This window comes from Ostrea edulis, chromosome 6 (assembly GCF_947568905.1).
Source record: "Ostrea edulis chromosome 6, xbOstEdul1.1, whole genome shotgun sequence".
Lineage (NCBI taxonomy): Eukaryota > Metazoa > Mollusca > Bivalvia > Ostreida > Ostreidae > Ostrea > Ostrea edulis.
In genome coordinates, this window is record NC_079169.1 from 9,124,996 (window position 1) to 9,138,680 (window position 13,685).

At 35.5% G+C, this 13,685-nt stretch overlaps 2 protein-coding genes across 2 annotated transcripts in view; one reads left to right on the forward strand and one right to left on the reverse strand.

Annotated features, from left to right (window-relative positions):
• LOC125645781 (ATP-dependent RNA helicase DDX51-like) overlaps positions 1-7,764 on the reverse strand; it is a 25,809-nt gene extending 18,045 nt beyond the window's left edge. The window contains exons 1-5 of the mRNA XM_048871607.2: positions 7,614-7,764; positions 4,978-5,584; positions 3,757-3,907; positions 2,559-2,704; positions 2,178-2,294 (exon numbers count right to left, since the gene is read on the reverse strand). Coding sequence (XP_048727564.2) covers positions 2,178-2,294; positions 2,559-2,704; positions 3,757-3,907; positions 4,978-5,584; positions 7,614-7,636 — 1,044 coding nt within the window. The 5' untranslated portion in view covers positions 7,637-7,764. The remainder of the gene's footprint in view (positions 1-2,177; positions 2,295-2,558; positions 2,705-3,756; positions 3,908-4,977; positions 5,585-7,613) is intronic.
• On the forward strand, positions 7,694-12,797 carry LOC125645784 (protein adenylyltransferase FICD-like). The gene is made up of 2 exons (XM_048871609.2): positions 7,694-8,075; positions 10,587-12,797. The coding sequence occupies exons 1-2, from the start codon at positions 7,709-7,711 to the stop codon at positions 11,660-11,662; spliced, it is 1,443 nt and encodes a 480-aa protein (XP_048727566.2). The 5' UTR covers positions 7,694-7,708; the 3' UTR covers positions 11,663-12,797.
• Positions 12,798-13,685: the final 888 nt, after the last annotated feature.

The following is a 13,685-nucleotide window of genomic DNA, read 5'->3' on the forward strand; positions in this document are numbered from 1 at the left end:
ACGTTGGTGTGAATGTGAAAGGTGAAGATAACGAACAGTGATCAATCTCATAACTCCTATAAGCAATACAAAATAGATAGTTGGACAAACACGGACCCCTGGACACACCAGAGGTGGAATCAGGTGCATAGGAGGAGTAAGCATCCCCTGTCGACCGGTCACACCCGACGTGAGCCCTATATCCTGATCAGGTAAACAGAGTTATCCGTAGTCAAAATTGGTGTGCCAAGAACAACCTAAAAATCGGTATGAAACATGTCATACAGCATTTGACCCAATGATAGGTTGTATTTATGAACTAGATTGTTATAACGACCATAGAATTTGCGAAATGCTGACTTCAATCGAGACCGTTCAAACCCCTGTACCATCAACTTGTTTGTCAGTAGCTTGACTCGATTTAAAAAGTGTCTATACCCAGAACAAACTCTTGCGTATCGAATCAGTTGAGAGATATAAACACCATATGCAGGTGATAATGGAATATTGTTACATAAATAAGGGAAGTTGACTATGGGAGAAGCTGAAATCATCCAATTTGTCATACAGTTGAGTTGTCAGTTTGCCATTAATGTCTACTTTCAATAAAATATCTAAGTATGAAGCAGAAGTGGACAACTCTGTGGTGTCTTTTATTTCGAGTTCACAGGGATATATCGAATCGACATATCAATGAAAGTTATTATTGTTAATAGACAAAACATCGTCGATATATCTAAATGTCGAATTGAAGGCCACAGCAAGAGATTTTTTCCTCTCAAGTAGAAGTTTTTAAACAAATTCTACTTCATATGAATATAGAAACAGGTCAGCTAACTAAGGAGCATGAATGCCCACAGGAATTCCACAAAATGTGTAAATTTAATGTGGAGAAAGCCAGATTAAAAAAATGTTACCTGAACAAAACCCATATGTTAACCAGAAAAAAACATTTCAAGAGCATGTGTTAACCAGGAATAAAAAACCCAGTGTGTCCCCCCCCCCCCCCCAAAAAAAAAACCACACACACACACAAAAACACTCATCTCATGTTAGCCGAACAAAATCATGTATATTAACCATAGGAAAAACTCATATCATGAGCATGTGTATAACCAGATAAAAAAAACAAGTGTTAACACAACACCCCCCCCCCCCCCCCCCCCCCAATGTGTTAACAGAACAAAACCCAGGGAAAAAACATGTGTTATCCCTCCCCCCTTAAAAAATACATGTATTCATCGAACAAAACCCATGTGTTAAAGACAAAAAAAATGTGTTAACCAGAGAAAACACATTTGTTACCCACCCAGAGAAAAGACTATATGTGCAAATGGGCAATCACCATACCCTCTCACATACATCTACTGCCGATAATGAGGATTAAGCCTGTCAGCTAGAGAGGAGAAACAAGCGGGCTGCCATCGCACTACCATGGCCCAAAACTTTTATTATGATCATGGTCAGAAAGCCGCTGCATGGCAAAAATATTCACTTTATACATTTCAGAAACATCTTCTACACTGGGGGGAGGGGGGGCTTGGGGGAGGGGGGGCTTGGAGGGGGCTTGGGCTTCAACTGGGGTAGTCCTCGGCCATTCCATAATGAATAGGGCTTTATAAAAATAGTTGCACATAATTAGGTTTATTGATATCCGTTTTGATGATTTGAATTTGTCATTCTAGTGTTAATGAACCAGAAAATCAGTTAATGAAATTTTCAAATTTGTTTTTAAATAATATTATGAGAAATCTATTTCACCATGGAAGATATGTCAACTTTGTTTATGTGATTTTGACTGAAGATGACTTTATTAGAGAACTAACTACTTTCAATTTCTGCTTTTGTTTTAGGTAACTTTAACAGGTGCTCTATGAAACAATTAAGTCATGCCTGTCATGTTCTCCACTGATGTTTATAAAATGATTAAAAAGAATCATGTACAGAATCTCCATGTAGCAAAATTATTGTATCCGGGTCCTTTAAATCTGAGCATTGCTTTGATATATTACAAGCTACAGTATTAGTGTCATTAATAGATGGGTTTTTTTTTTCTCTGTGTACAACATCTCATTCTGACTTATTGCTGAAGGATAAAATCTGAGCTCGAACACTATAACAGAATTATAAAAGAAATCAAAATCATTTTGACTTCAGAAAACATTGTCCATGGGCCTCAAGTTTGTAATTGTACTCACCTTCAAGTTTGTCCCTTTTGTGTACTGAAGAAACACGCGGTGCACCTGCACCGCTAAATCCTGTACTGGTAACACCACCAGAGCACGAATCCGACGCAGGACGCGGTGCTTCAAAGTCTGAAGGTATAAAGTTTTCATTTTCAGATTCAAATGTTTGATCCAGGTATGAAAGTCACCTGTCTGCTTGTAAGTCTGTTATACGTAAAGCATCCAGAATTAATTCACAGCACATCATTTTGATTATTGCTTTTATGTTAACAATGTATTCATGATTTAGATGACACAAATTCTGGGGAAAATTTGTGTGATGAGGTTGTTCTATCAAATTGTAGATAGAGAGTATAACGAGATAACTGTATCGTGGTCTTAATAAGAAGATACCTGTACGATTGGTAGAACGTAGGCCAGGGTTTTGCCACTGCCAGTTGGAGCAGACACACAGATATCTGGAGGTCTCAGCCCAGCACTGCCCAGCACGAAGCCATGGCGCACTGTGCTGAGGACTTCTGGAATAACCTGCATCTGAACTTAAAAAAAAAGCAATACACATTTAAAGGGACTGATTCACGATTTCCCCTCAAATTTTGTTTTCACTTTAAATGATCAAAATCTATAGTCTAATATGTTTAGAAGGTTTCACAAAAAAATTAAGGTTATTCATCAAGACAGCTCATTATAGAGAGTTTATTATTTGTTTTGAAAACAGATTGAAGTGTGCTATTGTTTACGAAGTTTTCAAAATAAAGGGATATTGATCCAAGTTTATTAGATATATCACATTTCAAATATACTTTAAGTAAAACGTATCATTTAAAAGTTAAAATTTGTGATTGCACAAAATGAAGATGCTTTAAATTACAAAAATTAACGTTTCACTGGACAGGTTTGTTTTGTTTACATAAAAAGACTCAAGTCTTTGTTTACATAACACAGAATCAAAGCTAAGATACTGCTCTTATCCTTGCATTCAGACGGTCCAAATTTTGGTTGTCAACATTAAATGAGTTATATTTTTAATTTTTAACATCAAAAATGATAAACATTTCTTTCAAAAAACGTGAACCAGTCCCTTTAACTCACACATAGTACAGTCACACATATTTAAAACATTTCTGATTAGTAAATACATATGTATCTCAATTAATAAGGGGACCATGGGCCTTAACAATCACCTGAGTACTACAAAACTACAAACAATCAAACTACATTACTCATCCAAGCAGTTGCACTTTTCTATGTAAAACATTAAATCCTCCTTAAAGTCCCACTCTGGATTGGGGTTATAGATTGAATGAAATCTTGAAATTATATTACAATTTTCAAGAAGAAAAACTGCATGAAAAATAGTCAATTTATCTTAAAATGGACTCAAAATATCGTGTTTATTATGTCAAAGTAAGAAAAAAAACTGAGTTGCATGAGGATTCTTGCACAAAATACTTTCGAAACAAAAGCAAGACAGTCACTTTGGATTTTGGTGGGCAAACAAAGCACCATCCTTACAAGTCAAGGTTTTGTGATTACATATCCTCCACTCAATTTTATTTGTATTCAATATCTAACTAGGTACAGGCCATACCTGGAAAGAAGTATTCAATCTGACATTCCTTGAGGCTTGAAAGTATATCTGGGTCGAGACCTTTGAAATCTGAAACCAGAGATGTTTTCTGCTTCAAGTCAGAGGCAATCACATTAGGACTGGCTAGCCAATCAGGTAAAACTCTGGACACCTGTAACATATTCAATCAGGTAAACTTAGAATACCTGTAGCATATTCAATCAGGTAAAACTCTGGACACCTGTAACATATTCAATCAGGTAAAACTCTGGACACCTGTAACATATTCAATCAGGTAAAACTCTGGACACCTGTAACATATTCAATCAGGTAAAACTCTGGACACCTGTAACATATTCAATCATGTAAAACTCTGGACACCTGTATCATATTCAAGTAAAACTCTGGACACCTGTAGCATATTCAATCAAGTAAAACTCTGGACACCTGTAACATATTGAATCAGGTAAAACTCTGGACACCTGTAACATATTCAATCAGGTAAAACTCTGGACACTTGTAGCATATTCAATCAGGTAAAACTCTGGACACCTGTAACATATTCAATCAGGTAAAACTCTGGACACCTGTAGCATATTCAATCAGGTAAAACTCTGGACACCTGTAACATATTCAATCAGGTAAAACTCTGGACACCTGTAACATATTCAATCATGTAAAACTCTAGACACCTGTAACATAATCAATCAGGTAAAACTCTGGACACTTGTAGCATATTGAATCAGGTGAAACTCTGGACACCTGTAGCATATTCAACGATATAAACAACCTACATGATTGTATAAACTCACAAATTTTGAAAAAGAATTCAACTTTACATAATTAGATATCATATGTACCCAGTATGTATAATATCAAAGATTAATACACTTTGAATACTACATGTACAATCCCCTTTTCAAAATCTCAATTTTCATCTTTCTATCTCAGATTAATGTCTATGATCTTGACCTTTATATGGCCTATTGACCTAGAAATCATTACTTTGATCTTATGTTTCAAATATGTGGAGGACCTCTGTATATAATTATTTAGGTGTCTGTTTTTCTTTCAAATTAAACTTAATTCCCTCTCAGACCCTCTGTAATCAGAATGACAAATTCACAGACAAGATAAATATTGAGCCAAAGTCTCGAATGAGCTCAGTAGTCAGTACTGTAAAGATTAATTTAATGACTATATCAAAATAATTAAATACAATTTTAGTTTAAGCAATGATACCTTTTCTGTTGTTTTCGTCTTGTAGTTCCCTAGCACTGTGAAACCTCCACAATCGTAAGTCCCTTCCTGACCATCCCCCATCTCAACAGATTCATCAGCCACCTTTCCATCTTCCTCACTCTCCGACAAAGTCCTTGATTCATCCTTCAGTTTCCTTTCACTATTCACTATGTCTACACCCGAGCTAGTGGACTGAGACATTGTCAGCCTCTCATCCTTGTTGCCTGTTGACTCGCTGTCACTCTCGGGAAGTCTCCTGTCATTTTTACCTCCTTCACCCCTCTGGCTAGGACTGCTGTCTATGACTTTCTTGTTCTTCTTCACTGGGATCACTTCATCATCACTATCAGTATCTTGACGTTTCCTAGCTTTTGATTTCTGACCAGATTTATGATGGCTACCATCTAATGATTCCTTAATTTGGCCTTTGACCTTTTCTTCAAATTCCTCCACTGATTGGTCTTTACTTTTTTGCTGCTGTGATTTCTCATGTTGACCTCCTCGCTGCTTTATCCTTGCCTCAGCATCAGCATGTAGTTTCTTCAGGATTTGATCTGCTCTGGTTGAAGAAACTGATCTTTCCTCCACTTTTTCTTCACCCAGGTATCTTGGGAGATAAAAATTCAAGACATATATATTCATTGGCATAATCATGTTATTCGCTCCGCAGAGCAAATTAGTTTGACATGTTTGGTTTATATGTGTTAACTATTGACTTTTTATAATCATACTATTTATTCCGTTTATAAGAGTAACAATAGGCCCAAGGGCCACATTGCTCACCTGAGTTACCTTGGCCCATATCTGAAGACTTTCCGTATATATATTTGCATCTAAAACCTTAGTCTGTATTGTGGCCCCAACCTACCCCTGGAGGCCATGATTTTTACAAACTTGAATCTGCACTATGTCAGGAAGCTTTCATGTAAATCTCAGCTCCTCTGGCCCATTGGTTCTTGAGAGGATTATTTTTAAAGGTTTTTTTCTATTTATTCACAATTTCCCATGTAAAACTTTGATCCCCTATTGTGGCCCCAATCCACCCGGGGATCATGATTTGAACAAACTTGAATCTGCACTATGTCAGGAAGCTTTCCAATAAATTTCAGCTCTTCTGGCTTATTGGTTCTTGTAAAGAAGATTTTGAAAGATTTTCCTACATATTTCTATGTAAAACTTTGATTCCCTATTGTGACCCCAAACTACCCCCGGGGCCATGATTTGAACAAACTTGAATCTGCACTATGGCAGGAAGCTTTCATGTAAATCTCAGCTCTTCTGGCTCATTGGCTGATCTTGAGAAGAAAATTTGTTAAGATTTTCCCTATATATTTCTATGTAAAACTTTGATCCCCTATTGTAGTCCAACCTACCCCCGGGGGCCATGATTTGAACAAACTTGAATCTGCACTATGTCAGGAAGCTTTCATGAAAATTTAAGCTCCTCTTGACCAGAGGTTCTTGAGAAGAATATTTTTAAATGACCCCACCCTATTTTTTTCATTTTTGTGATTATCTCCCCTTTGAAGGGGACATGGCCCTTCATTTGAACAAACTTGAAAGCCCTTTACCCAAGGATGCTTTTGGCCAAGTTTGGTTATAATTGGCCCAGTGGTTCTTGAGAAGATGAAAATGTGAAAAGTTTACAACGACGCCAACTCCGACGCCGCAGACAGACAACAGACAAATTTTGATCAGAAAATCTGACTTGAGCCTTCGCCTCAGGTGAGCTAAATATCATTCATTCACATTTATTGAATAAATGCTATATCTAAGTACGTAGAATAAATGCTAATTTAATTGCTCCGCGGAGCGAATAACATGATATGATGCCCATTTAATATACACTGTCATAAACCTTTGTGACAGAACATACAATTTGCCTAATTTAGCAGTACTGTTGTCAATATATAATCATTATCACATGACCTTCAGATGAAATTTTTATCTAGAGATTTCAATACACACTAAGCTACAGGTGGTAGACAGCACCAAAATAGTTCAAATTTTATTAAACACAAAATGGTTTTCTTCAAAACATTCATCTGAAGTCTTTTTTATTCAGCTTTAAACCTATAAACTGTATAGTTTCAACTCGATCAAGCACCATTTTGATCTCAATTATGACTCGAGAAAGCTACAGTGTTCAAAATTGGCTGAAAATTTGGTGTAGGTCACCAAGGTCTAATGCCAAAACAATATCACAATAGACCTCATCAAATTGGCATAGACCATAACATTGAATAAGAATAATACAATGGGGCGTTGTTTACTTCTAATGTACTTAAAAATGGAACATTGATCAGTTTTTTTCCGAACATGCTGCAATTTTAACACCACAATTCAATAACAAAACATTGTCATATTTTTTTCATCTATTAATAAAAAAAATTCTACTTAAAACATATACCTAGAACACGGTCATAGACAGTTTGGTCTCTATCAATTAAAATACATATAGATAGGGTATTTTCTTATTCATATCTACTTATCGAGTAGAATACAGATACCAATCGGGTTTTCTCATTGTAGTCAGAATTATCTCTGTCCTATGAGATCCTGTTTCTAATGACACACATCATTTTTAATAAGAAAAATATTTAAGCATACGCTTTTGATGTGTGTTTTGAATGTACCTCGTTATTGCGAATAATGACATGTTAATGAAAAGTTGGAGTTGGGCCTAAACATTCATAACAATTTCACTTCACTTGTCCACTTGTGGTTCTCCATGGGCGCATCCATTTTTGTGGGGAACTTTGGGTTCAAATCAACCAATACGGAACCAACAAATCTACTTCCTGTTTTGAAACGTCAAAACATGGGAGAAGGAGAATGGAACAAATCCTTATCAAACATCTGTCAAGTTACCATCCGATATGATTACTGGAAAAAGAAACACTGTTCCGAAAGGATGTTTCTACTTTCTCTTTTTCTCCTTTTGATTGTCGCTGGCGGAGTGGCTTATCTAACATTCGCTGTCCAATGTGCTTTTCTTTCTGTTTTCTCCTCTTACCAAATTGAAACGGCTTCAGAAGGAACGCATGACACGTCACTTGTTTTTCGCATCAGACAGCAACAAATGCCACAAACAAACGGTAATGTAAACATACGAGTCTATTCCATTTAAGGCTTGCCGCTTCACTGTTCTGTTTATTAAAATATTTATTTTCACTGTTTTAATTCATAAATATGTACATGTCATGTATTTATTTTTACTTTTAGATAGAGATATATATATAAACAGGCCTATGTATGTATAACATATACAGTTACACACTGGTAACAAGTCGTTCAAATTGTATGTTCGTTCACCCTAAAACATGTTCGCCCTTGACGCCATTCGCCCAGAGTCCATTCGCCCTAAAACTTATTCACCCAAGTTCCGTTCGCCTTCTTTGTACTGTTGTATGTTGACATCATTTCACGAATTTTTCTGTACATTGCATTCGTACACAGTTTATACTAAAGACCTGTCCTGTTTAAGACCATGTAGACTGACCTGACTGATCGACATAAATTTGGTCAAAAGTCGCATTTTAAAATTTTATAGGCTAATTGAAACTATTTTCCCGATGAAAATACTTATAGTCATACATCTAATTCATGAAAATTTAAGTTATAAGAAACAAGTTATTATGAAATTATTCTTTTATGATCAAATGTCAGTCAAGGCTCTTTAAGCTCTGTTCAACATTATAATACACGAAATTGTGAGATCAATTAGGATTGATTGGTAGTTGGGTATAAATTAACATCTTCGCTATAGCCAAGGGTTTTCAGTCCACTCCACTCCACTCCCATGGAAGATGGGTATAAAATATTCTTCAAAGAAAACCGGTGCTAATCACCAGCTCATCTCCATATTGGACCTATCAAGGTCTCAATGTCTTTAATTGTGTTCAAAAGATAGTGTGAACCGTTAAAAAAACAAAGAAGGTATTACCTAATTGACAGTATTAAAATCAGCAACAATTAAATCAATTATGCCTTTAATAAACATTAAAATCAGAATTAAAATTGAAGCCAATTTATTCATTGAACAGAAACAAAAATTGTTTTCTGTATTGTCTGTTACCAAAACATAAATTTTAAAAAAAAAAAGCGTAGGGGGGGGGGGAGCAAACAGAATAAGAAATAACAAAAGAACTTTTAACACAGTTGATATACAATAGGGTGAACGTGATTTAGGGCAAACGAGAATTATGGTGAACGGACTCGTGTGAACAGGTAGATAGGGCGAACGGACCCAATACGGGTCATTCCGGCCGCATAATCAATTTGTCCCTAAGTCGTTCCGTCCCATAGTCATTCCATCCCTAGTTGATCTGGCCCTAGTGCTAGGTTTGCCTCATAGATTCCTAAGTTGATCAAAGTCGATTCTGGACTTCAGAAAGTTTTGCAAAAAGAATATAGATATAAAGAATTGAAAAATAAGGTTTATACAAATTTAAAAATCTTTTTGAGACTTATTAAGAAAATTCCATTATTTTAATTTATTCCACTAAAATTATCTTGGGTAAAGATTTGTAGGACAAAATAAGTTTAATACTCTTTTATGAAGACACTCAGAAACACCCGTTTCCACAAAATACACAAACAATGTTACCACCGGAGACAGGAATTGCGTGAGCACATGCTTATTACAAACAGGTCTATTGCATACTACACACAGCCCGGGAGAGACATGGATGATGGTGATGTGTAACTAAATGACACTATGGATTTTACATTTTGGATTATTGGATAATTTTGATCTATACCCAATGTTTTTGTTGTTTTTTTTTTTTTTTTACAAAATAACAATTGAAGTAAGGCATAATTAGCTAATTGCTACCAATATTCAATATTCTTATATTCCAAGATTACAGTATTAATACCCAAGAAAGAAAGGTAGGAAATGAAATGTGACAATCACATGGGCATTTTTCTAAACTTCTGATATATATACCAACTGAAATCAGTTGCATTTTGTTTCTATATAAAGGCATAAGATATTACTGACCTTGGAGCCGGACTGACCGACATTCTTAAATAACTGGCCATGTAAGTGAGTCATCATTTCAATTTTTCTCTTTCGTTGGAAAATGGGGGGGGGGGGGGGGGGCTTTAAATACTGCATAATTCCAGTCTATCTGTAAGCATTGCATTGATACCACATGTCAAATGGGAAATTGAAATTTTACAACACAAAAAGTCTGTGAAAAAATCATAGTACATGTATTTAATGAAGTTCGAAATTTGCCTTGATGATTTCATGAATTCTTGTCAATGATCAATATATCTGTTAGCACCTTAGGAAAACAATTGGTTTTTTCAATGAAATGTATGATGAAAAATTGAAATGATATCTCGTTCATGGCTATATATTAATTCTGCAATATTGTGCAAGTCTCATCAAATTATGAAACCGGTTGATTTTGATAGTCTGACACCCTGATTTGGAATAGAAAAGGACGTGTTACATGTAGTCGATAAATGTACATGTAATTTATCATTCTCAGAAAATATATTGATGAAAGAAGAATGTCATTGATAAAGTCAACAAACACTTCTATGTGTGTAGGTTACTTTTAGAATATGTTCATTGTTTTCATTGTTTCTTACAGATATTCAGAAAGAAGCAGTTGCAGCCATGAACCTGGCTTTAGACATGGAGGCCCAAGGAAAGTATGAGAAAGCACGGAAACTGTACCACCATGCTTTAAAACTGGACCCCACTCATGTAGAAATCCTGACAGCGTTTGGTGAATATCTGGAGAAATTTGAACAGGATATGCTCCGAGCCAATCACATGTACAGTAAAGCCTTAGCTCTGTGTCCTGAACATACCAAAGCCTTGATGAACAGGCAACGAATCCTGGCAATTGTTGATGAAATTGATCAAAGACGGTTTAATATCATAGACAAAAAACTTGGTTTGTTTGTGAAAATTCCTCAAAATAACCCAGGTTTGAGGAGAGCCAAAAAGGAGTCCTATTTTTCTCATATCTATCACACAAACGCTATAGAAGGAAATACTCTTACTCTAATGCAAACAAGAGCCATCGTAGAAACCAGGGTAGCAGTAGGAGGAAAGAGTCTGATGGAACAAAATGAAGTGTTGGGACTTGATGCTGCGTTAAGTTATGTGAACAATACGATGCTGGATCGTGTTGGGTCCATTACTCTCAACGACATACTGACGATTCACAAGAAAGTCCTAGGATATGTTGATCCCATGGAAGCAGGAGTTCTGCGAGACACTCAGGTGTACGTGGGAGAGTTCAAGCCACCAGCGGCCGCTGATGTTCCAAGTCTTATGGAAGACTTCGTTGAGTGGTTAAATAACGAAGACACTCTGAAATTACATCCAGTGGAATATGCTGCTTTAGCACATTACAAGCTTGTGGTCATCCACCCATTTTATGATGGAAATGGCAGAACATCCCGGTTGTTAATGAATCTCATTTTAATGCAGGCAGGTTTTCCACCAGTGACAATAAAAGTTGAAGATCGCCTTCAATATTATGAAACTCTAGAGATGGCCAATTCAGGTGATATCCGACCATTTATACGCTTTATTGCAGATTGTACGGAGCAGGCACTTGATCATTTCCTCCTGAGTGCCTCAGGGTCCAGTGCTTTGTATAAACAAATAAATAGCACAGAAAAGAATGTTATTTCCTCAAAAGATGAATTGTGACAACATTCAACTTTAGGTTATTTTAGTTGTTTTTTGTTTACATGTTGTTGCTATTGAAGTTGTGCAATCAGTTTACATTGTTATTTTACTGTTTTTCACAAATCAATACATTTCCAGTGGGGTTCTTTTTACCCCCGATTCTGTTTTTGTCTTCCACATTTGTCTGTCTCTAGCTGTAGGTAAAACATGTGCTTTATTCTTCTTGAATTTCAGGATAAATTCAATTTTTTCTTAGAATAGAAATGAAGAGTTTACAATAAATTTGTATTTCCTCTAAGTCTGTATTTTATTTTGCTGACATTTTAAAACTATTTTAAAATCATTTTTAGTTTACGTTTTTCTCTTTGTATTTAATTAGTTTTTTTTTCCACATCTATCATAATAACATGGATTGATGAGCAGTCAAAATTTTGATAATTTTTCTGTAAAACATTTCATGTTATTTTCATGATAGATGTGAAGTGAGTAGTAATCATAATAGGCTTATGTTTACATTTTCTTGATAGAATGGGTTTGTTTTTTTTTTTACCTAGTACATGTATGTGAAATTGAACAAACAGCTGACTCCGGCTACTCTAATCCAGTTCTCTAACATGAAGAGATCTGTGATTTCTAAGATGGAGTGGGGCAAGATTACTCTCATTTTTATTGTGGAATCAAACACAAAACTTGCATTTAAGTTTAATTTGGAAAATTACAGTACAAACAGTGGGAGGTAATATTTTACTTTATTGTCTTTTTTACATTTTTCAATTGAAATGCATCTATTTACATAAAAAGTGGAAAAGGGATTTTTAGAAATGTTTCTCAGAGTTCATTAGATCAGTTATTATACACCATAAACATTGCACAGCTACTACAGGTTCAGGTCCCTGTAAATAAGTTATGACATCACGATACTGATAACTTATTTACAGAAACTAGTGCCTGTGAGAGCTACCTATTATGATATGAATTATTGTTATTAGATATTATGTGGTGATATTATTGAATAGTACATGTATCAGTTTATTTAAATTCCCTTTCATTTGGAAATCCATACATTTTTAAAAGTTTTTAAAACTGATAAATATTTGCATTGACCAATTTTACAGTCACGAATGATTTATCTGTAATAAACTTTGCTGTTTCATTGTTTTCTTTTCTGTTTGTGATATCTGTATATATAAGATTTAGACCTTACTGTGCGGGGAGGGGGGGGGGGTACCTTGATTGATTTAAAATGGTGCATTTGAATGCATTTTTGGCTGAAATTCTTGTTCCTCCACCAGGAAAATTTTTGAAGGATTGCTTTAAAATGGTGCATATTTTAATGCATTTTGACTGAAATTCTTGAAAATGGTGCATATTTTAATGCATTTTTGACTGAAATTCTTGATCCTTCTTCCTTTCATTAAAACTCACCACATCCTTTATAGGTTTGGATGTTTTAAAAAAAAAAGAAGATGAAGAGCAAGGGGGGGGGGGTCTGACCCCCAACTCCCCCACCCCGCTAAAACAGAAAATAACACAAGTTCTGGCCTCGTGACCATCAAACAATTCTCAGACTAAAAAAGGTTCTCATCTGAGCTCTAGCTGACCTACATTAAGAAACGTATTTTATAAATAATAAATCAAATTGCCACAATGAAGTTTAAAGACATACCCATGTATATGTGTTACCGGTCGACGGGATGCTTACTCCTCCTGGGCACCTGATCCCACCTCTGTTGTGTCCAGGGGTCCATGTTTGCCCAACTAGGTATCTATTTTGTATTGCTTATGGGAGTTATGAGATTGATCACTGATCATTATCTTCACCTTTCCTTTCACCCATATATATGGAACGTCTTAACTGCCTTCTGATTTTCTTTTATTTATGATAGTAATGTGTATATATACATCATTATGTCATGTGCTGCTCTCATTATGCTGCATGCTTCTCTCATGTCATGTGCGTCTTTAATTATGTCATGTGCACTAATCATTATGTGATGTACATTTATCATTATATTGTGTGCATTTATCATGATGCCATGTGCAT

What these genes read in the sequence shown, in the direction of transcription:
- LOC125645784 (XM_048871609.2), top strand. Translation starts at nt 7,709, where the DNA reads ATGGGCGCATCCATTTTTGTGGGGAACTTTGGGTTCAAATCAACCAAT. An exon ending in ACAAATGCCACAAACAAACG is followed by an intron (nt 8,076 to 10,586) that starts GTAATGTAAACA and finishes TGTTTCTTACAG; the next exon opens with ATATTCAGAAAGAAGCAGTT.